This window comes from Myotis nattereri, assembly GCF_964212035.1.
Source record: "Myotis nattereri genome assembly, chromosome: 3".
NCBI lineage: Eukaryota > Metazoa > Chordata > Mammalia > Chiroptera > Vespertilionidae > Myotis > Myotis nattereri.
Window position 1 is genome coordinate 182,701,451 of NC_138077.1, and position 23,274 is coordinate 182,724,724.

The following is a 23,274-nucleotide window of genomic DNA, read 5'->3' on the forward strand; positions in this document are numbered from 1 at the left end:
TCAAAGCAACAAAGTTTCAATTATAGAAGGTAAATAAACCCCAGATGCCGGCTTTCAGCCAGCCGTGGCCACGGAGCTGGAGCGAGCAGGAGGCTTCCCTCCCACCCACCTTGGCTGGCTCTCAGCTCCTCTCAAGGCTATAAAGTTTCAATTATAGAAGGTAAATAAATCCCAGAATAAAAAAAAAGAAAAAGAAAAAAAGGAGAGGCTGGGAGCTTCTGCACTGGGGGGCTTGGCCAGCCTGAAAACGGCCCTCAGCTCCTCACCCAGACTCGCCAGGCAACCCAGTGGGAACGCCCCATCCTAAAGGGGGTGTGGCCAGCCTGAAAACAGCCATCAGCCCCTCACCCAGGCTGGCCAAACCTTCATGGGGTGAGTGTCCCCACTGGGCGGGCTTGACCAGTCTGCAAACAGCCATCAGCCCCTCACCCAGGCTGACCAGGCACCCCAGCAGGACCCCCACCCTGATCCAGGACACCCTTCAGGGCAAACCAGTTGGCTCCCACCCATGCACCAGGCCTCTATCCTATATAATAAAAGGGTAATATGCAAATTGACCCTAACAGCAGAATGACTGGGAATGACTGGTCACTATGACACACACTGACCACCAGGGGGCAGACACTCAATGCAGGAGCTTCCCCCTTGTGGTCAATGCGCTCCCACAGCAGGAGGTCTCCTCAGCCACAAGCCAGACTGACGGCTGCCAGTACAGCAGTGGTGGTGGGAGCCTCTCCTGCCTCCCCAGCAGCACTAAGGATGTCCGACTGCACCTTAGGCCTGCTTCCCACTGGCCAGTGGACATACCCCGAGGGCTGCTGGGCTGCCAGAGGGATGGCTGACTGCCAGCTTAGGCCCGATCCCCCGGAAGCGGGCCTAAGCCGGCAGGCAGACATCCTCCCAGGGGTCCCAGACTGCAAGAGGGCATAGGCCGGGCTGAGGGACCCCCCCCCCCCCGAGTGCACAAACTTTTGTGCACCAGTTCTCTAGTCTATAATATTAAAAGCGTAATATGCAAATTGTCCGCACAGATGTCTGGACGTCTTTTTGGACCACCTTCCTGATGAAGCTGAGGCTGCAGCCGCAGGATCAAGGCAGCTGCCACGGCTGTGATAGTGGGATGGAGGCAGCCACTGCAGCCGTGAGGGTGGGATTGAGGCAGCTGCTGTGGCTGTGAAGGCCTACTCTTGCATGAATTTTGTGCATTGGGCCTCTAGTCTCTATATAAAACCCAAGTGACTGAATGGCAAAACGACAAGAATGACCAGAATGACTGGTGGCTATGATGCATACTGCAGCAGCCAACCAGCCCAATCAGGGACAGAGCCAGTCAGCCAACCGCCCATGACCCCTTCCCCCTACTGGCCCTGCCTCTGATCTCCCCATACTCCTATCACTGAAGTGTGACCTTCAGTGATTCTAAGTAAGCAAATGTTCTCCAGCCTTCATAGACCAGGAACCTGAATGATGAGTGATCAGGAGGAAAACTGCTCATGGTCTGGACCATCAGTCAGGTGTCCAGGAGAGGTGCCCAGCACAATCACCATCTTCCTGCATTCTTTCTCCGCTGCTTCCTACCAAGGAGGGCAGCCACATCACACCACGGCCTTTTTTGCAGTGGTTCTCAACCTTCCTAATGCCACAACCCTTTAATACAGTTCCTCATGTTGTGGTGACCCCCAACCATAAAATTATTTTCGTTGCTACTTCATAACTGTAATTTTGCTACTGTTATGAATCATAATGTAAATATCTGATATGCAGGATGTATTTTCATTGTTTGCGACCCACAGGTTGAGAACCACTGCAGAGGGTTGTCAACAGGGAACTAAACCACATTACCTGTATAGGGAGAGGCTTAGAAATGGAAGCTGTAAGTGTCCCTGACACTAAAGCGCCTTTGAAGCTTCAACTCATCCGAAAGCCATCAGCAAACATGTATACTAGTACACACTCAAAGATCTTTACTAATAATAATAACTCCTCCTGTGGCCCCTCCCACCGAGCAGGCCTTGCCTCCGATTGCCGCCCCCCCCCCCATCTAGGGCGGGCGGCTGGACCCCACCTGTGCACGAATTCATGCACTGGGCCTCTAGTTATGTAAATAATAAACAATTTTTATACCCTCTTCATGCATGTGTGACATCATTATCCTCAGCATTCAAACCAAATTTGTCCATCCCTCTCTGAAAGGTGAAGAAACGGAAAGTTACTTGATCTTTTGTTTTCTTTATATTACTTCCTTAATCTGTAAAATGAAAAATAATATTTACCTATAAGATTTTTTAAGGATTAGAAACAATATGCAATGCAAAAATAACTGACCATTTCTGAGGAACTTAGTAGATATTCAACAAGCTTTATATAAAATAATAATTTTAAGCCAAATAGACCATTTTCCACTCTATGCCTTAATTACTTATTGTTTTACTTTTTCATAGTTTGTATTATCTGATACTGCATTATACATTCATTTATTTACTTGTGTGGTTTTTTAAAAATATATTTTTATTGAGTTTAGAGAGGAAGGGAGAGGGAGAGAGAGATAGAAACATCAATGATGAGAGATAATCATTGATTGGCTATCTTTTGCATACCCCACAATGAGGATAGAGCCCACAACCTGGGCATGTGCCCTGACTGGGACTGAATCATGACCTCCTGGTTCACGGTTGATGCCCAATCAGTGAGCCACACTGGCCAGGCTATACCTGTGTGTTTTTTGTCTCCCCCACTAAAGTGTAAACTACATAAATGTAAAAACAAGATATATCTTATTTATCTGTGTATCTCCAACACATAAATAGTTTGGGGCACATATACGGAGTTCAAGAAATGTGTCTTGAAAGAGTAAAGAGATTGATCCATGTTTATAGAACCTAGAGTCTCCCTTTTCACTGTGGACCGGACTTAACTGTGTTACTTGGTGCAAATTCTCCAGTCCATGACTCAGGATAGGAGAGTAGTCAGTTATGTTTACTTTAGAAATAGGAAAATAGAGGATCAGAGACAGGAAGTAATCTTGCTTAGGTCAAATAACAAGACAGTGAATTAAACCTGGAAGAGAAGACAGGTCTCTACTCTACCAATCCAGTGTTCTTCCCACCCAGAGATGGGCATTTTCCCATGCCACTTTCTCTGTTTGTTTCCAAAGTCCACTGAATGGTGTTCAATAAAGCAAACACTAGTTTTAAATACAAGTCAACCTTTTCCTAATTGATTTTTCTCATTTTTCAACAGATTTATAATTGTCAATTTACTTGTTGAGTTGAAGGTGACACCTGGGTTTGTCATTCTAACCCTTGGAGTAATTTACCCCTACCTTGTAACACAGGTCCCTACACTTGTATTATTCTCTGTTGGCATTGTCTTTTCAATCAATCAGTCATGAAAAATTCATGTCCAAGGTAAGGCCCTAGTGAACCACTCCGAGAAAAACGCAATTATCTTTAAACAAAGGGGATATCTTAGTGTTCTCTGAAATACATTGGAGAGAGCAGCCTTTAATAAGGAAACGTTTTATCTGCTGTTTGGCCATCCACAAGATACTTCAGCTTTTTCCATTTCAAATTGATCTCTTAGGTTTTCAAAACAGCTATATGGTGAAGCTCTGTGAATGTGGATTTTATAATTTTTAGTTTGTGAAAGCTCAGCCTGAGCCTTGCATGAATAGTGAAAAATGTGTCAGATAAACATAGGGTAATGCAAATATGATTGAGATAATGTTGCATCAATTATTCAAAACATATCTATTTCATGTTGAAATTATATACTATTTTGATTGTTTATTGAATTGTCCTCTAAATTTGGAGAGTGACTAGTTCTTTCTTCAGATGAAGCAAATCTTAACTGTGGCTCTCGACTGAATCCTTATATTGGTTCTACCCCTGGCTCCAACCATAAAATGAAACATGGGCCTGAGTATAGCCCTATATTGGCTAGAGACTAAACCTAGACCTCTATCTTATCAGTAGCCCATAAGCAGTTGTCAATGGCCTCAGGAGTACTGCATGAGAGAATTTGCTTGGCTTAGTATAATTGCTGACAAATAACTTCAGGCACATGGTCTGGTAGCAATTAGTAGTGTGGTTGCTGCTCTGAAAAGCAGTACCATAAAGCTAGTCATCTAAATTCCCAGGTGCTTTGGGAAAAGAAAAGGCCCCTTTAGCCTTTAAGCAGGTTTCTCTCTCTCCATATCTCTCTCTCTCTCTCTCTCTCTCTCTCTCTCTCTCTCTCTCTCCTCTCTCCTGTACAGGTTTGCTATTCATCAATGGCTTTTTATAAAAAATGTTTGTCTTCAAAGGCAAATTGAATGCATGGATTTTTATAATATTGCATTTTAATTTACAACGTGATTCTAAGTGGGAGGAGAGGAGTTTGTTGCTTCTTTGTTTAGCTTAGATTGTCCATTCCTGAGGTAAGGGATGTAGTATGTTTTATTCTCTAGAGCTCCCCCATATGAGTCAAATAAATCTGATTTTGGATCTGGTTCTACCACTTACCAGCACTGTATTCTTGGACAACTTATTTAATTTCTGTGAGAGCTTCAGTTTCCTCTTCTGTAAAATGGGAATATTAAGACCTTTCCCTCTATTGTGAGATTTTACAGAAAAGTACTAAGTCCATAATAAAGACTTAAATAAAAACAGAACCATAGAAATGTAGGTCTTGGAGTTGAAAGAACTCTCAGAATACTTGCTTTAGCTAACTAGCTGGAGATTGAGCCTTTAGATAATAAAAGTATTACCATTCTGACTTTATGGTTAGCTGAAGTAAAATAAAACGCACTAAAGTTTACAAAGGCAAATTTGAACTTAGGCTTCTGTCTCCTAAGACTAGTGTAATCTTGTCAAAACTTTTCATTTTACAAATAAGTCAAGAGAAAAAAACTGAGATTGCTTTATAACATATCCATTTTATCTCCCATGAACCCAGCCAAATTGCATAATTCTGAAGATCAGAAACTGATATTATCCCCACTACCTAAAGTTAGAGAGTAAAAATCTAGAGAAAAAAATGATAAAAAGTATATATATATGTATGTATATATATGTATATATATATGTATGTATATATATGTGTAAATATACATATATATATATATATATATAAACCAAGTTTAATTAGTATTTTAACAATAAATAGACATAATACTTATGGAAGAATTTACTTGTATCAGAAAATTTGTAAATATAGGGAAGAAAAATCAAAGTCTCAATTTAATACAAATAATGTGACTATAAACTACAATATAAAGTAAATTACTTTAAAATTTTAAATTTTCTTTTTCTTTTTTTAAAACTTTTATTCCAGATTTATTAAGCTATCATCTATGTATCCTAATATATAAAAACCCTGGATCATAACAACCAGTAATGACAAGGCTCCACCAACTGGAAGTCAGTCCTGCAATCAGCACTGGGTTGCCGTGGCAACCCAGGCTGACTGCTTCCTTGCAGGTGCGGTTCCCCAGCACCGACTGCTGAGGGGGCTGGGAATCAGGAACACAGAGAAGCTTGAAGAGAGAAGCAGGGACTGATCCATTGCCTCTATGGCAGCTTTTGATCAGCACTTGCCCCCCTCTTTCTCTCCCAGTCTGGCCAGTATCCACACCTTCATTTCTCTCCAGGCCTCCACTCCAGCTGCTGCTCAGCCCCGCCTTTCTGATCAGGCCCTGTTGATAGGCCCAGAGATGCTGACTGGTGTAGGAACCAACCAATCAGAACCAAATCTGGGTGCTGTGGGGAGCCAATGGCTGCCTAGGAGGTGGAGCTTTTGACACTGACTGGCATAGTAACCAACAAATCAGAACCAAATTATCCAGCAGAGGAGGGCAGTTGGGGGGCAAGATCAGGTCAGCAGGGGAGGGCCATTGGGGGCAAGATCAGGCTGGCAGGGGAGGGCAGTTAGGGGCAATCAGGCAGGCAGGCAGAGGCAGTTAGGGGCAACCAGGACAGTAGGGGAGGGCAGTTAGGGGTGATTAGGTGGGCAGGCAGAGGAAGTTAGCGGCAATCTGGCATGCAGGCAGGTGAGCAGTTAGGACCCAGTGGTCCCAGCTTGCGAGAGGGATATCTGACTGCTGGTTTAGGCCCTAAACCGGCAGTCAGACATCCCCCAAGGGGTCCCCAATGGGAGAGGGTGCAGGCTAGGCTGAGGGAATCCCTCCCCTCTGTGCATGAATTTCGTGCACCAGGCCTTTAATATATATATATCCTATCTAATTAAAGAGAAACATGGTAATTAGCGTACAACCGCTACCCTCCCCATTGGCTAATCAGGGCAATATGCAAATTAACTGCCAGCCAAGATGGCGGCCGGCAGCCAGGCAGCTTAAAGCGAACTTGAGGCTTGCTTGCTTCAGTGACGGAGGACTCCAACGTTCCCCGCCTGCTGCTGCCGGCCTCTGAGCTGCAACTCTAAGCAACTATGTTACAAATATAGAAGCTAAACAAAACTCCAGAAACCTGCTTTAGTCCCCCGGGCTTCAGCCAGCAGGATCGCAACATTGTTTCAAATACAGAAGGGTAAACAATGGCCAGAAACCTGCTTTCAGCACTGGAGGCCTAAGAGCTGGAGCCAAGCCTCAAAGCTAAAGCTGGCCCAGAATAAAAAAAAAAAAAGAAAGAAAGAAAGGAGCGGTTGGGAGCTTCAGTCACCCGCCAGCCTGAAAACAGCCCTCAGCCCCTCACCCAGACTGGCCAGGCACCCCAGTGGGGACCCCCACCCTGAAGGGTGTGTGACCAGCTGTAAACAGCCATCATCCCCTCACCCAGGCTGGCCAGGCACCCCAGTGGGAACCCCACCCTGATCCAGGACACCCTTCAGGGCAAACCAGCTGGCCCCACCTGTGCACCAGGCCTCTATCCTATATAGTAAAAGGGTAATATGCCTCCCAGCACCGGGATCAGCAGAGCGGAGAGGCCTCCTTGCACCGGGATCAGTGTGACAGGGGGCAGTGCCCAAACCCCCTGATTGCCCTGCGGCTCTGTGTGTGACAGGGTGCGGCGCCCCAACCCCCTGATCGGCCCTGCTCTGTGTGTGATGGGGTATAGCCATAACCTCTCCATTGGCCCTGCCCTGACTGTGACAGTGGCGGCACCCCAACCCCCTGATCGGCCCTGCTCTGTGGGTAATAGAGGGTGGCGCCCCAATCCCCTGATCCGCCCTGCTCTGTGTGTGACAGGGGGGAGCTCCCCAACCCCCTGATGGGCCCTGCTCTGTGCGTGACAGGGGGCAGCGCCCCAACCCCCTGATGGGCCCTGCTCTGTGCGTGACGGGGTGGCGCTGCAAGCTCCCCATCGACCCTGATTTGAGTGTGACAGGGGGCGGTGCCCCAACCCCCCAATCGGTCCTACCCTGAGCGTGACTGAGGGTGACATCGCAACCTCCCAATCCGCCCTGCTCTGTGCATGACAGGGGGTGGTGCCCCCAACTCCCCAATCGGCCCTGCTCTGAGCCTGTCCAGGGGCTGCACCTAGGGATTGGGCCTTCCTTCTGCCACCCAGGAGCAGGCCTAAGCCAGCAGGGCCTTATCTCCTGAGGGGTCCCAAACTGCGAGAGGGCACTGGCCGGGCTGAGGGACCCCCGCTGCCTCCCGAGTGCACAAATTTTTGTGCACCGGGCCTCTAGTATATATATAGCTAATATGCTAAGTGTCCCTTCTACCATCTGACCAGTTGCAATGATACACACTGACCACCAGGGGTCCGGCACTCAACACAGGAGCTGTCAGTATGCAGTGACTTGGCAGTGGCAGTTCTCGGTTCTCGGGTGATGCACCCTGAAACCAGAGAGGAGGGTGCCTAATTCCTTGCAGAGATGCGTGATTCCATCTTCAGCTGTGGGTTATGTTGTTGCTGGGGCATTGTCAGCTCCAAATCTGGTTTACTGCACACTTGTGTTCGTGTTCCACATCCTGTAGGATAACAACTTTGCAGAGAGCCCTCTCACACTCTAGGACCCTTTGGGGGATGTCATCTGGTTTTGGCCTGATCCCTGCAGGCCAGGCCAAGGAACCCCACCTGCTGGAGGGACCCCGCTCACTCCGCAGACACCAGGGAGGGACCATGGGAGGATGGCTCCAGGGTGTGTCTGGCCCATCTCACCCAGTCCCACCTCGTTGGCCACCTTCTAATTAATTTCCTTTCAATGTGCACAGATCCATGCACCAGGTCACTAGGTGGCATACAGTATTGTATAAGTGTAAGGTCTACAAGGTATTGATTTGATGTACTTATATATTACAAAGTGATTACCACCATGGTGTTAGCTAACACCTTCATCACACCACATTATTCCTTTTTACAGTAAGAGCATTTAAGATTTACTCTCTTAGCAACTCTAAAGTATGTAATACAATATTATTAACTATAATCACCATGCTGTGATTTTTATAGAAGAAGGAATAAGAATAATTTAGTCATCTTGCAGGTAGAAATTTGTCCTATTTTGCCAATATCTCTTCATTTCTCTCATCCCCATCTCCCATAAACCAGTATTATAATTTCTGGCTTCTATGAGTCTGGCTTTTTAGATTTCACACATAAGTGATGTTTTCCCCCTTCTTTTGAATGTTTTATTTCTTTCTTTTGCCACCCTTCTTCTTCTCCAACTCCTCCTCTTCCTCTTCCTCCTCCTCCTTCTTCTTCATCATTTTGCTCACTAAAGCATTATGTAGTACTTTATTTGGCTATTGTTAAATTACAAAGCACCCCAATATTCAGTGGTTTAAAGGATTAAACACTTATTAATGCTTTCAAGTCTATAGATCAGCTGGGTTGATCCATATTCGTCTGTATTGGTGATCAGCTTTGGATTAGGTAGATAATCAGCTTATGTGGGCTAGGCTCTTTCCTATGTTTGCACGTCAGATGGCTATATGCTGGTGGGGGATGGCTTCAGCTGGAACAACTGAGCTCTCTTCATTGTGGACTCTCGTCCTCTGTCAAATGCTGGAGGTAGGGTTTTAAGAAAGAACATGAAACTACACAAGGCTTCTTGAGGTCTTGGCTCTGAACTAGTATGCTGTCACTTCCACCAATTTATATTGGCCAAAGCCAATCACAAGGTCATCCCATAATCAAGAGACTCACCTTTTGATGTATGAAGCAGCAAAATCTTAGTACAAAGAATGTGGATGCAGAGTGGAAATAAGAATTGTGAAAACTTTTGCAATTACTATACACATATGATATATGCATTTGTAAGAAAGATAGGTATTGTGTCTTATCAAAGAAAGTTTGTACTGACATTAAACAAGATAACCCAGTAATCAAAATAATTCCCCATATTATAATAAAAGCAAGTAGAATATAAACTAAGAAGTGGGTAGCATTAGAGGACCAACCGGGGTGTGGTAAATCCACCTTAAGTGAGGTACTGAATGAACAAAAATGAGAGGGATTTTTGGTTTTGCCTAATTATGAAAACCTATACATTCCTATTTGAAAATTTCAGAGGCATTGAGAAAAAAAATCCACTGTGGCTTCCTCCCCTTTGCCTGATGAGTAACCCATGTAATAAATCAAACATATGCATACACCTGTTGCCCCACTTGTCAATAGGACTCTGTAGCAGCTCTGGGCAATGAAAACCTGGAGTTGGTAAATGTAGAGATTCATTCTCTTGGCACATTGTAGGTTGGCCTGGGATTGGTAATTGGCAGCTAGTAATCTCTCCATTCTTCTTGACCTTTTCATCATCCTGGGAGGAGAACAGGATGTCAATTTTGGGGTGTTCTTTCCAAAACATACATCTGAACCTTTCGCACCTATATTTAAAACTCAGTATGGCTCCCATGTCTTTTAATGCCAGTCTCTTCTCTTACCCAACTCAGTCGCAGAATTATTTGCTGTAGCCACAGGAAACAGCTTGTAATTCCACAGACTACTTGATCTTTGTTCTTGTTGCTCCCTCTGACTGTAATATCTTCCATCTTTCTCTCCTTCCTGACCAGTCCTTATTCATCAGTAAAGATACAGCTTTCCTTCCACCAGACTACCTCACCATTGTGTGTGTGTGTGTGTGTGTGTGTGTGTTTTCACATGTGTGTTTTACTTGTTTATTTTCCCCAGTAGGTAGTTCCTTAAGGAGAAAGGTTCTTATTCATTTCTGTGATTCCAGCACACAATGGAGTAGGAATCCTATAACTATTTATTAAATGTTTAAATGAATATTTCTTTTTTAAAAAATGTTTTTATTGAATTTGGAGAGAGAGGAAGGGAAAGGGAGAGATAGAAACATCTATGGGCTGCCTTCTGCACCCCTCCCCCGCCCCCCAAGAGGATCAAGTCTGCAACCCATTTATGTGCCCTGACCAGGAATTGAACCAGTGACCTCTTGGTTCATGGGTTGATGCTCAACCACTGAGCTACACCAGCTAGGCTGAATGAATATTTCTTGAGTGAATGAATGTGTAAATGAAATTTAGAACAAAATTTTCTGTAGGAAGTGCTATGAGATTGAGGAAAAGAGAGGCATTAAAAAATAATTGTTTAAAGTATTACATATGTCCCCCTTTTTCACCCATTGACCCCCTGTAGCCCACTCTTGCCCCCAGCCCCAGGGCCTCACCGCCCCATTGTCTGTGGCCAAGGACCATGCACATATGCATACAAGGTTCTTGATTGATTGCTTACCACCCACTCATCCTCCCCCTTCTCTCTGAGATTCTGCACTCTGTTTCATGCTTCCGTATCTCTAGATCCACTCCATTCATCAGTTTATTTTGTTACTTAGATTCCAAATATGAGTGAGATCATGTGATAATAGTCTTTCTCTGACTGACTTATTTTACTTAACATGACACTCTCCAGTTCCCTCCATGCTGTCTCCAAGGGTAAGAGATTCTTCTTTTTTACTGCTGCATAGTATTCCATTATATAAATGCACCACAGCTTTTTTATCCACTCATTTACTGATGGGCACTTAGGCTGTTTCCAGATATTAGCTATTGTAAATTGTGCTGCTATGAACAGAGGGATGCATACGTTTTTCTGATTGCTGTTTTGGGTTTCTCAGACATCTCTTGTAGAATATGTTTATGGATACATCTCCTAGGGCAAAGGAAAAGAAACAAATGGGACTGCATCAAAATAAAAAGCTTCTGCAGAGCAAAAGAAACAGTCAACAAAATGAAAAGGGAGCCCACTGTATGGAAGAACATATTGGCAATGATACATCTGATAAAGGATTAATATCCAAAGTATATAAGGAACTCATACAACTTAACAAAAGGAAGATAAACAATCCAATTAAAAATGGGCAAAGGACCTAAATAGATACTTCTCCAAGTGGATATATAGACGGCCAAGAGACATGAAAAAAATGCTCAAAGTCACTGATCATCAGAGAGATGCAAATTAAAATGACAATGAGGTATCACCTCACACCTGTCAGAATGGCTACCATCAACAAATGACAAGTGCTGGAGAGGATGTGGGGAAAAGGGAAACTTAGTACACTCCTGGTGGGAATGCAGACAGATGCAGCCATTATGGAAAACAGTATGGAGTTTCCTCAAAAAAGTAACTATGGAGGAAAAGAGAGGCATTTTTGTTTGTATGCTTGTAGATATTTATTCTGAGTTATAGGGAGAAGAATGCATCTCCCTGAAAGATCCATTTTAATTCTGTCAAGTTGCTAATGCCCTTGTTTGATATGCTAAGCTTCCCTTGATGAGAATGTTTTGCTCCATTCTCTTTCTACATCTTTATCATTATTTCTTCTTTGATACATGAAAAATGAAGAATATGTAAATTTTTGGTACTTAGGAAGTGCTCAGAAGTTGTTTGCTATTATTATAGTTGTTACCATTACCTCATAGATTCCATTTCTTATGATGAATTTTGAGTAAATAACTGGTAATAGAGTGTAAAATATGGAAAGACAAGATTTCCTAAGTGCCTACTTCCAAATACCTTTGACTCTTACAACCACAGGTAACCTTCCTAAATAGGCTGGAAAACATTAAGAAATGCATGGGTGAAGAATGTTAAGAGATAGTGTTCTCTTTGCCTGTGGTGTCACAGAAAGTATGATCTTTATGTCTGAGCACCTAGGATTTAAATCCAAGCTCTAACAATTAATAGTTCTGGCGTACACGTGTGTGTATGTGTGTGTGTGTGTGTATGTGTGCATGCATGTGTGGTGTATTTTGTGGGGTGAGGGGGAGCGGGAGGAGTGACAAGCCAGTTAGCCTGTGTTAGCTTTAATTTCCTCATGTTTGAAGTTGGGCTAAAATAAATAACTTTTGTTTATGGATGTAGATGCTAAATAATCAAGTATATTTAAAACACCTGGGTAATATTCCTGGCACAGTGTAGGATATTAATGATCAATAAATGTTTTACTTTCTCATTTATTTATTTCAGCTTCACATATGCACATTATTTCTGTATTAGATGTCCCCCCACCCCCTGCATTTAGTATTAATTTAATCCTGAAATTGCAATATGGCTTCCAGGTTCACTGGATCTGACACCTGGAATCTCAGAAGAAAAAAGGGGGGATTAAGCTTTGTGAGGTTCAAAGGCCATTTGCGCCCCTTGATATTGATTTTCTTAAATCGGACCATAGTCAAGAGCCTGGGAGAAGTAATTGAACTGACAACAGGCAGGTCTGGGTTATTAATAATGGAATAGCCTTGGACATTCTTGATGACTTAATTTAATGCAACAGGGAGTTCTGAAACTGAAATGCCTGGAGATGCGGTCAATGGTTAGATCTCTAAGGAGAAAGAAAAACATGAGTTATTCCTAAGAGCTTATTTCATAGAACAAAATATTTTTATGGTAGTTCCAAACATGAGGCCAGAGGAAATGGTTAAGATTTTCTCTTTTCAAAAAAACCCCAAAATTATAAAGACTTGAAATTTTTTATTATATTTATCTTTGCCCTTATTTTTGGTTAGAGTTATGAAATTTGGAACCTTAGTGGGCAGCTAAAGATCATGGGCATCTTATTTTTTTTAATCCCCTGGATTCAATATCAGCTCTCCATCTATTATCTATTATATGACTTTAAACAAGTAAACTATTGGAGCCTCCATTTCCACATCTGCAGTTATAGGAGAATATTTAAATCATTTAAAAAGTGTGTAAAACACCTGGCCCTTGATATTTTATAATACCTCACACAATAAATATTTGTTAACTGAAACAATACATGAATTTTAATGCTTCCCTCTCTGCTTCTGGATCGAAACACTAGTCTATGGTGACCCATTGAAAGCTTTCCCTTTCTGCAGCTACTCTGGCTTTCCTTGCTCTGCTCCTCATCCTCTGTCCCTTGGACTCTTTCCGTGGTCATTTAGTGTCTTTTAAACCCAATTATCTTTTCTTTCCTAGTCTCTTCTCCCCAGTTATGGCAAAATTATTAAAACAAGGGCCTAATTTCTTTTAACTTTAGTCATCTAGAACACTCTCCCCCATTTTTAAAGGGGAAACCCAGAGAGGAAAGGTGCTTACCCAAGTACCTATGCCCCTATAAGTTGATGTTAAAATTAGGGTTGAGCCTAGTACCCCTAGGCCTAGCAAAGGATAACAAAGGGGGTGCAGAGAGGACATATAACCTCTAGTTCGAGTCAAAAGGGCGTGGAGAAGTTGCATAATTTTTTAACTTCAGTTTTGTACTGTTACTATCTTTAGTTTGTTGAGCTTCAAATGCACGACTATCAATGTAATGATAATATCATTCATTTCCATGAAAATTCTAGGTCAGTCTATAGAGACAGCACAATTAATAATAATGGCCAAAACATATAGTACTGAGTATATACCAAGTATGGTTCCAAACACTGTACACATACTAACTTATTTCATCCTCATCAGTAACCCTAGATACCACTATTATTCCCATTTTTCAGATGAGGAAACTGAGACACAGAAAGACTTAATAGTTTGGCAAGGTCATACAACTTGAGAGTGTAAAGTGGGATTAAAACTCAGGCTTCTAGGTTCCAGAGTTTGTGGTGTTAACTACTGTGCTAAACTGGAGCAAACACATTGAGTTTCTGTGAGCATCATTTTTCTTCACTGTACAGTTTAACCCTGCTTATTTTTTCCAGTATTAATCATCAGGAAGTGCCAACTTGCATATAGCATAGTCTTCTGATAAACTTCTCTCTCTTTCTTTTTCAGAGAGTTATTTTCAATATTGTTAACTTCAGCAAAACCAAGAGTCTTTATAGAGATGGGATGGCCCCTATGGTGAAATCTACGAGCAGACCAAAATGGTAAGTGACCCACTGATTGGGACATATTTCTGGTTGGAGAATTTGACCCAGAGCACAAGTTCATCTGCTGTATGGATAGGGCTTAGCCTCACTGGCACTGAGAAGAATAAGATGAGTTTCTGGGTGACTATTGGTTAGAAGAAGAATATGAATTTCTGGATGGCTCCAGGTGCTGTTTTTTTTTTGAGAATGTTGGGATAGAGAACATGCTCATGTTTAGATTGACCAACATTCTGAGGGAAGGTGTAGTCTATTATTTGGTTAATTTCACATCCTGCTTGCCTTTTATCAAGGTATCTTTGGAAACTTAATTAAAGTGATTCTATGTTCTTTTAGCCTGGACATAAATGTTGTTCAGTAACCTAGGAGGATAATGAGAACTACATTTTAGTATATTTTTCTTGTTGTTTTTTTTGATGTGTGTGTGTGTGTGTGTGTGTGTGTGGATGTTGTATTTTTGTGGATGTTAAAGTTCTCTTTATCCCATTGCTCTAGTGAGGATGAGAGCTAGATAGGATTGCCCAGTTATAGTAATGATGATGATGATGTGGATGATAATAGTAACTACTGTCATTACCTAGAGCAGTTGTCGGCAAACTCATTAGTCAACAGAGCCACATATCAACAGTACAACGATTGAAATTCCTTTGAGAACCAATTTTTTTAAACTTAAACTATATAGGTAGGTACATTGTTATTAACTTAATTAGGGTACTCCTAAGCTGGCCTTTGCTAAAAACGTCCTCAGTCTGAGGGGTCGATCTCAGCGAACGTTCCCCTACTTCTTCTAACGCCACTTCTTCAAAATAGACTTGCCCAGGTCGAAAACCGACTTCTGCGTGTGGGCCATGAAGTTTCAATCGCACTGTACGTGCGCACCCGCACGTGGTATTTTGTGGAAGAGCCACCCACACTCAAGGGGCCAAAGTGCCGCATGTGGCTCACGAGCCACGGTTTGCTGACCACTGACCTAGAACCATTCTTTGTCAGATGTTTTACATTTGCTGTTACTATTCTCACAGCATTTTTGCAAGAGAGATTTTAAATATCCCTATATTACAGATGAAGAAATTGAGTCTAGGAAAGGTTAAGTACTTTCTAAAGATGATAAATAGTAAGGGGAGGAGCCTGAGTTATTTTTATTACCCCACAATGCCATTCAAACCAATTATTTTGTTCATTCATCCACTCATTTACTCATTCAACATCTACTGATTGAGTGTACCAAAACAAGGGATTTTAAAGACAGAAACAAAATGTTATTCATCTGTCACACAGTAGGTGCTAAGTGAATGTTCCTTGAACTGAACTGAATTCATTATGCAAATTTACATGTAAAGTGCCTGGCACTTGCTAAGTGCTCCATAAATGTCATCTATTATTAATAGTATTATGTAAACACTATACAAATGCAAGGAATTGTGAATATTATTCTAGCTTTGATCTCTGTTCAAAATTTAATGACTAGTGAGAAGATCATCTCCAAATATCTATATTTATAGAAAACCAGCAATTCATAAATATTGAATTGTGCTTTTATCTATAAACAATACTTGGAAATTTTCTGTAAATGCTGGGCTGAGAAGATCAGGTTTGTAAAAATGCAGGCATTTGATGATGATAATGAAAACTGTTTATTAAAAGATAAAATATTTTCCTGGGCCGGTTTTTTGCTTTGCTGAATCAAATGTACTAGACTGCTCTTCCTTAATTTCTTTTTAACAGTGGGTTCTGGACAAGGGATAGGCCTTTGCTTTGAGTCTCTGAAGTCAACCCAGGTGGATAACAAAAGCACACATGTCTCTAACAGGCGTACGTGCTCATGTGTACTTCAAAACTTGCCTGCCAAAGAACATCACTATTGATATGCTCACCAGGGCCTTCAAAATAACATTGCACTTCTTTTACTGGCTCTTTGCTGGGATCTCACACAGCAATAATAGTCACCCTCCCGTTTCCTCACGTGTTCAGTTCTGGAGTCTTCTCTTTTTCTGTGCTTTTGAAAATCCTTAAGCCTTAATTATTTCTTTTGATTTTGTTCTGTTTCTCATGGACTATCATTTGGGTCTTCTGTGTCAGGGCTTTTGACAAGATTTTGAAATATTAATGAGTCCTTGCATTTATGTTATAATGCCTTAGAATTAAGTTAGTGTTCTTATTCAACATTGGAAGCTCTCAGCAGCAGCCATTATCCAGTCATGGGGTTTCTCTAATGGTCTGAAAGACATGAAAGCTTTAGAACGAGTTTGTTGTAGTTTATCAAGCCTGTAAGACTTAAGGGACCAGAGCAAATCAAGTTGTTGATATGTTTAAACTCTCCTATTTTTTACTTTACCATCCCCAGCCCTTAGATGCAAAGCTATTCACATTCCTTCATAGTCACCTGCGCCTAAGCCGATGTTTAGATATTTGTTTACTTAATAAGACTTTATGGAGCACTTTTAATGTGCCACACATTATTCTAGAAACTGGAGCTATTATATGAATATAGCAGAAAAGATACGTTCCCAAATGTAACTTTCAGTTTAGAATTTTATTAACTGATCTCTGCAGTCTATTATGTCCTTGCTACTGGTTTGTACTAAAGATTCTTTCTACCCCTTTGGTTCTAACTGCCTAGGATTTGCTTCCATTCCGTATGTTGATGACCTATACCAGAAACTCTTCCAGTAGTCATTATCCTAAATGTTTTCAGGGTAAGATAAAGAAGTGTATGTGACTGACCCTCAGAATATTAAATTTTACTGAACCTAAAGTATTCATCAAAATTTAGGATTCTAGACAATGGCCTGACTCAAGGCTGACAAATAACCTTACAGATTCCAATGTTAGAATATCTTCTCCATTGTCTCCCTAATTCCAGTTTCCCAAAAAACCAAGGTAACCATCATAACAAAGGGAAGTAGCTGATACTTTTCTGGTCTAGGGCAGTGGTCGGCAAACTGTGGTTCGTGAGCCACATGCGGCTCTTTGGCCCCTTGAATGTGGCTCTTCCACAAAATACCGACTTCTGCGCATGGGCCATGAAGTTTCAATCGCACTGTATGTGCGCGCCCGCACGTGGTATTTTGTGGAAGAGCCACACTCGGGGCCAAAGAGCCGCATGTGGCTCACGAGCCGCAGTTTGCCAACCACTGGTCTAGGGGCATTGCCTATTTTAATATTCACATAGACCATGGAAAATTTCTTACCACATGACAAACATTAAAAACCCTGAATTTCCTGGATGAAATATATTCCTAATTGGAAAACAAACTTTTCTTATCTTTTCAAGGTGAAATAACATTATTCTTCACCTATCCAAGGGAATTGTGACTGATCTCAAGCAAAGATGCCTCCAGACCTCAGCATAGGCCTGGTAATCAATTAGTTGAGGAAAGCAAATGAGCAAAAGAAGCAACTAAAAATCCATTATGCAAATATATGGTCAATCAAGACCGTTCTGCCTTGAGGGGATAACATCACAATACCTAGCAGCAAATTGGAGAAGCTAGAGCAGCGGTTCTCAACCCCTTTGGTGGTCGAACGACCCTTTCATAGGGGTTGCCTAAGACCATCCTGCATATCAGATATTTACATTACGATTCATAACAGTAGCAACATTACAGTTATGAAGTAGCAACAAAATAATTTTATGGTTGGGTCACAACATGAGGAACTGTGTTTAAAGGGCCAGAAGGTTGAGAACCACTGAGCTAGAGGATTCAAAAGTTTCCTGCCCATTTTAGTTCATTCTACTTCTGTTTACATATTTGTCTTTTAAAAGATCGCTAGTTGCCGAAACCGGTTTGGCTCAGCGGATAGAGCGTCGGCCTGCGGACTGAAGGGTCCCGGGTTCGATTCCGGTCAGGGGCATGTACCTGGGTTGCGGGCACATCCTCAGTGGGGAGTGTGCGGGAGGCAGCTGGTCGATGTTTCTCTCTCATCGATGTTTCTAACTCTCTATCTCTCTCCTTTCCTCTCTGTAAAAACTCAATAAAATTTAAAAAAAAAAAAAAAAGATCGCTAGTTGTTAACATTCTGTAGCATCAAGTTTCTGCAATTATAAGTCATTAATATTTTTTAACATTGTCAAAAGCTGAAATTGCTACTAGGCACTGCTGAGAACTGGCATTACAAAACGACTGGTATTTGTATCCTCACCTATGCAGAAACTAAGCCCGTGATATTTACATAGTAAGTGGCAGCAGTAAGCCAAAGACATCAGAACTCCAAGTACTGTTCCTGCCATACTCTGTGCTTGGGGAGGATGGAGGAAGAGGACACAAGGAAGCAGGAAGCAGCTGTGTGATCTTTGGTAGATCTGAAATGACTTTGCTGATTAATTTGTTCGTTAGAGTAGATTGAGGAGATTGGACCAAATTTTAGAGGTGGTAATAGTAGAAATGAAAACAAGTTGGGTGGATTTGAGCATTGACAGAAGATTAAATCAACTTAACTTTGTGATTGAATAGATGTGAGGGGTAAAAGAGTGGGAGGAATTGTGGATCCACTCCTGACTGGTAGGGTGACCAACCTTCCTGGTTTGCCTGGAACTATTGTGTTTCCTGGGATATGGGAATTTAAACTTTAGTTTTAAATTGTGAATTCCCTGGAAAAACCAAGACAAGTTGGTCATTCAACTCCTGAGTGATGAGGCCAAAATGAAGACTCAGGGGGACAACTTTAAAGGCAGAACAAAAGACAAACCTTGTGTAAACACTGGGAAGATAAAACCAAAGCCCACAGAAATGATTTGGCATAATTCACTCTTACTCTAATCAGTTTTTTTCATCAATGCTAATGTTATTACCAATTTCCTTGAATATATTCCCATACCGTAATAGTACTGAAAGCTATGTTTGCATTTGGGTTAGGTTTCAAGGTGCTCCCTTTCCACCATTGGTTAGGGATGACTAAGAAAACCGAAACACTTACATTAAAACTTACAATGGCATTAGATTAAAATGCTCATGTGGTTTATTATTTTAAGAGTTGGGAAATGTAGTGGAAAGAAATTAGGAATAAGAATCTAAAAATCTGAGTCCTAGTCTTGGCAATATTGTTCTAAGATTTAAACAATAAAAAAAGACCCATATTATAGAAAGATCTTTTTATACAAAGGTATTGATTATATGGTCGTTGATAATGACAGAAACTCAAACCAACCTAAATGTTTAAAACCAGGAAAATTAGTAAGTAAATGATAGTGAGTCAACTCATTGCAATATTATGCAGGCATTAAAAATAGTTTCCAGACATTTGTAATAATACAGAAAAATGCTGATCTTGTATAAAGTAAAAAGTAAGGTAGGATACTATATATAATTGTTATAATAGTATGAAACCTATATATATATATATATATATATATATATATATATATATATATATATATATATATAAATACTCATACATGTAATACTGTTTACTGATGCCTTTAGATGGCAAGATTTTTATTTTTTTAGAGTTTTAAAAATATTTTAGAAATTCTACAATTTGAATTTGTGGAAAATCAGTTATATTCATGGAAAATAAAACAAATAATTTATTAAATGATGTTAACAGTTACTTGTAATATGATTCAGGTTGAATCACATCACTTTCCTGGGACTTGGCTTCTTCATCTTAGTAAAATGAGTATCATGTATCCTATCCTTCTGATCTGCCAGGATATTACTGACATCAGTAGAGATACTTGCAGTGAGATATAAGAGGCATTTGGAAATACATGCCATGACTAAAAATCAAATTCTTATTAAGAGTTGAGACCGAGGGAAATGTAACCATATCATTGAGCAGTGTCGTGGTCTCCTGGAGCTGCACTAGTCTGCTTGCAGTAACTGATTATTGAAGTTTTAGCAGTTATGTTAGTTTCTTTTTAAACCAGTGGAAGCTTGAAATCATCATGTATTATATCATGGAAATTGGAAAATGCTATAAACCAGGCCTTTATATGGCCTTAAGCCAGACATTCAAATAAATTTCTTTTAATTTATTATTTTTATATATTTTTTATTGATTTCAGAGAGGAAGGGAGAGGGAGAGGGAGATAGAAACATCAGTGATGAGAGAGAATCATTGATCAGTTGCCTCCCGCATGCCCCACACTGGGGATCGAGACTATAACCTCCTGGTTCATAGGTTGATGCTCAACCACTGAGCCATAACCAATGGCTGGGCTTTATTTAAATAATAAAATAACACATGGAAGAAATCTCTGTGAATTTAAACTGCCTAAAAAGCTCCAGACTACATTCTCAACTCTCTGGTCATGGGGTCACTTTGTTAGGACTCATAACCCAGGTAGGCATCAGGGAATTGGGTGTCCTGAAGATTCCCAAGAGAGAGAAGCCCAAGGGTGCTGAGAAATCATGCCTCAGGCAACTAGGACTCCCATCTACTACATCTTGGAAGATAGTGCTACATAGCAAAGTGACACCATCCATCACCTCTTGAATGTGTGAGAGGCTGAATAAATGAATGGGAACCTATAGATATTGAATTCACAAAACTGTGTCTCATTAGGTTTCCAAAAGGAAACAGGCGGCACACCCATCCTATATAATAAAACCCTAATATGCAAATCGACCGAATGGTGGAATGACTGGTCGCTATGATGCACACTGACCACCAGGGGGCAGACACTCAATGCAAGAGCTGACCCCTGGTGGTCAGTGTGCTCCCACTGTGGCTCAGCCAGAAGCTGGGCTCACAGCTGGTGAGCCCAGAGGTGGTGGCAGGAGCCTTCCCTCCTCTGCAGCAGCGCTAAGGATGTCCGACTGCCAGCTTAGGCTCGCTCCCCCTGGGAGCGCACTGGGAGTGGGCCTAAGCTGTCATCGAATATCCCCCGAGGGTTCCAAGACTGTGAGAAGGCACAGGCCAGGCTGAGGGACCCCAGCCCCCGAGTGCACGAATCTCATGCACTGGGCCTCTAGTCCATATAATAAAAGCCCAGCGACCGTTACAGTGGAACAACCAGAATGACTGGTTGCTATGACAAGCCAGCTGCTGGGGTCGCTGCCAGTGCTGCTGCCGAGACCAAGGGCCCTGGGGCCAGTTGCACAGTTGCTGCCAAGGTGCCAGTAAAGAAGAACGTGAAGGTGGCCAGCATGAGCGTGCAGCTTGAGATGAAGGCTCTGTGAGATGAATTCAATCAGCTGGGTCCCGAGATGATGATCATCAAGGCTGGCAGGTCAGGATGCCCTTCTCCCCACTGCAACCCTCCCCACGTGGCGCCAGTCTCGGGCAGCAGGCTTTGGCCCAATCCACGTGAGTGAGTCTGAGAAGCGGGGTGAGGGGCGCAGCCTGGCCATCTGCAGGTCCCTGTCGGTGCAGGCCACTCCTTCGCTCTCTGAGTCCTGTCTCTAGTGGCAGGTCAGGAGGGAGGCCAGGAAACCCTGTGGACCTGCCACCCGACCAGCAGCTCAGGACCTGGCACCACCAGAAACAGACTGGCTCAGAGCACACCGAGCTTGGGGGGAAGGCAGCTGCCTGTGAGGGGCCTTGCCACCAGCCAGCTCCTAGTAGACCCCACCTCGAAGAAACTCGGTCTTTGGTTTCTTAGTTCAGTCTATTCTGGCTAAAGAGGAGCAGCTGGGCACATTTTAGGGGAGAATTAAGACTCTAAAGCAGTGTGCTCAGTTCTGTGGAGATTGCTGCCCAGTTGTCTTAGACCTAAATTCTGGGTGATTGTGGGGCCTGGCTCTGCCACTGGGGGCCCGTGTCTTCCAATTGGCCTGTATTTGTTGTAAGGGCCCAAAGAGGAGAAGGGGAACAAGTTTTTTGATGCAATGGATTGGACCAACAGTCAAAGGCAAGTGCCGGGCTGCGTCTAATGTACTAGTACACACAGAGACACCAACTCTGAGTCCGCCTGGCCAAAGGGAGCTCAGGGCCTGTTTGCAGAGCCTTCTGGTGGTTTCTGTTTCCTTGCTGAGGCCATCTTCCCCGGGAAGACTGGGGCTCCTGTTCAGCTCCAGCTCAGTGGGTCTTCTCCAGGCCCCTCCCCCTGGCCAGCCCCACCCCTGGTTGGTCCCCCTGCACCCTGATGGGGGAGTGCAGCAAACCATCACGGTGGGCTGGCCAGACCCCACACATGCATGAGTTCATGCACCAGGCCTTTAGTAGGATAATTTGAGGTAGGTTTATTTATAAAAGATCATTGTATTAATAATGGTTGGTTTGTAAATCCACAAGTGATAGTGCAAGAACCTGGGACTAGTAACAACAGAATTGTCACCACCCTTCAGGAAGGGAGACATTATTGAAGCCTGCAAAGAGGGAGTTGTGCAAAGTGGGCTGCTTTGAAAGTAGCAGTGACCTTCTATCAAGAGAAATAGGAAGCTTTAGGTTACATTTTGAGAAAGTAGCCAGGAAAATAAATGCTCTGATCTCCCTCTCCTTCTTGCCTCTGATCACTTGCTAGACTTCCTCATGGGAAGATCTGAACAGAAGGCAGGAGTACAGAATACAGTTGATGTAATCCATAAAGGGCAGCCAAGTAAGCAGAGAAAAGAGTGGAGAAGAGTGGAGACAGGTTACAGAGGGGCACGTGGAATATATCCAGCACAGGTTAGCTTCAGTTTCTAGCTGATACTGACTTGAGTCCTTGTTTTCTCAGGTAAAATGTGTATAATAGTTTTGAGTATTTGATAGAATATTTGTAAATCACCTTACTGGAAGCATCTGATGCAGAGTAATGTGTTTAGAAATAGTGGCGATTATTATTATGCTATATTATTTCATATTGCTGAGCTTTACTTCCTTTATCAATAAAATAGAGAAAATACTACTTTCTTCCCAATGGTTATTATAACTATAAACATTAACCTTGGAGGTGAAAGTGCTCTATAAGATATACTTCAAAAATCCTATCTAATAAAGAGGGAATATGCTAATTGACCATCACACCATTGCAAAGATGGCGGTGCCCACAGCCAATAAGGAGGGAATATGCTCATTGACTGCTATGCCCTCAAAGATGGCAGCGTCTATAGCCAATAAGAAGGGAATATGCTAATTGACTGCCATGCCCTCAAAGATGTCGGTGCCCACAGCCA

At 42.3% G+C, this 23,274-nt stretch overlaps 1 protein-coding gene across 1 annotated transcript in view; it reads left to right on the forward strand.

The window, feature by feature from the left end:
• The window catches only part of AGBL4 (AGBL carboxypeptidase 4), a 999,231-nt gene that overhangs the window by 392,588 nt on the left and 583,369 nt on the right, over positions 1-23,274 (forward strand). Inside the window, exon 4 of the mRNA XM_081087168.1 lies at positions 14,139-14,233. Within this exon, the coding sequence (XP_080943294.1) occupies positions 14,139-14,233 (95 nt within the window). The remainder of the gene's footprint in view (positions 1-14,138; positions 14,234-23,274) is intronic.